General features: G+C 35.4%; 1 protein-coding gene across 1 annotated transcript; it reads left to right on the top strand.

The window, feature by feature from the left end:
* Window positions 1-385: 385 nt before the first annotated feature.
* On the top strand, window positions 386-643 carry UMAD1 (UBAP1-MVB12-associated (UMA) domain containing 1; the record flags this gene model as incomplete). Its single annotated transcript, XM_029084020.1, has 1 exon — window positions 386-643. A coding segment is annotated over one exon (258 nt), but the record flags the coding sequence as incomplete, so codon positions are not given.
* Window positions 644-1273: the final 630 nt, after the last annotated feature.

The following is a 1273-nucleotide window of genomic DNA, read 5'->3' on the forward strand; positions in this document are numbered from 1 at the left end:
CAAAAGATGGAGCTTCATCAGTTTATGAAAGGAATTATATGAAGTCATTTCCCCTAAACAAGACTGGACATAATGACAAAAAGTCACACCAGCCTTATGGGTTTCATAAATGCAGAGTAACATTAGCTGGAGAAATCCCACTAATCATTCAAAAAAATCTATTGTTGCTTTAACCTTAATTCAAGTCAACCTGACCCAAAGAATTTTATCGACATGTATTAAAAAATTGCTATTTTATATCTCCCTGAACCAAACTCTGAAATGGATTTTATTTATTATTTTATTTTTTTGCTTTCATTTATTAATAGGTCATGACAGTTCTAAGTTCAAAGCCTTAGCTGCCTGATTTGTAGTGTCTAAATTTCTGTTCTTCTGTTCTCTTTAGATTAATACAGGGCACCGATCGCAGTTGACTATATCAAGTGCAGAGGTGGGAAATGAAAGGAGTCAAAATTTGGAAAGCAGCCCTTTCATGTCAGATCTTCTGAGTGACGTACCCTTTGCCCTAGCACCACATGTGTTAGCAGTACGGAGCACCCATAATGACGTTCCTGACCGATTGCTCACCTACGACATCAATGATAATTTATCAAGATTTTGGTATGACTTTACACTCGAAAATTCAGTGCTTTGTGAGCCATAATGTTTTCTTTATTTTTTCTGTCAGTGTCAAGGAATGAGTCTTACAGTGAAGATAAAGACTTATTTTAATTGACTTAATATTTTCGGGGCCTGCCACTGGTATATCAGATGCATTGGATCAAAAGGATTATTATTCACAACTGTGTAATATTTCTTAGCTTTGAGCAAACTGTAACTTACTATGTTAAATATTCTGTTTATCTCCAAAGAAATCAAGCAAAACTGTTTCAGCCTGAATAGGAGACCGGCTGTTGGTATCTACTTTCAGTAGGCAGGCTGCAGACACAAACATTTCATAACTTTAAGATGAAGTCTGTGCACGTCTGCACTGTTTTTTTATTTCACCCAGATACTAAACACACAGATCCTGTTACACGTTTCTCTTTAAGATCACTTCTGATTTTTTACAGATAGAAACCAGTAGGAATGCTAAAGCAATGCTGCTTTACACCACTGGACAGACAGCTTTCCAATTAAACCAAGTTTTAAAACTCAGAGTTAATTATGAGTACTTAAATAATTACGAAGATTTAATAGAATTGGTTAAGCTTACCAATTTCAAAATGAAAATCAGTTGCTCTGCTCCCTTTCCAGTAGATAGTATTTTTGTCCATCTCATTTTGTGCCTGGA

Source organism: Antrostomus carolinensis, unplaced genomic scaffold (genome assembly GCF_000700745.2).
Source record: "Antrostomus carolinensis isolate BGI_N321 unplaced genomic scaffold, ASM70074v2 scaffold10963, whole genome shotgun sequence".
Classification (NCBI taxonomy): Eukaryota; Metazoa; Chordata; class Aves; order Caprimulgiformes; family Caprimulgidae; genus Antrostomus; species Antrostomus carolinensis.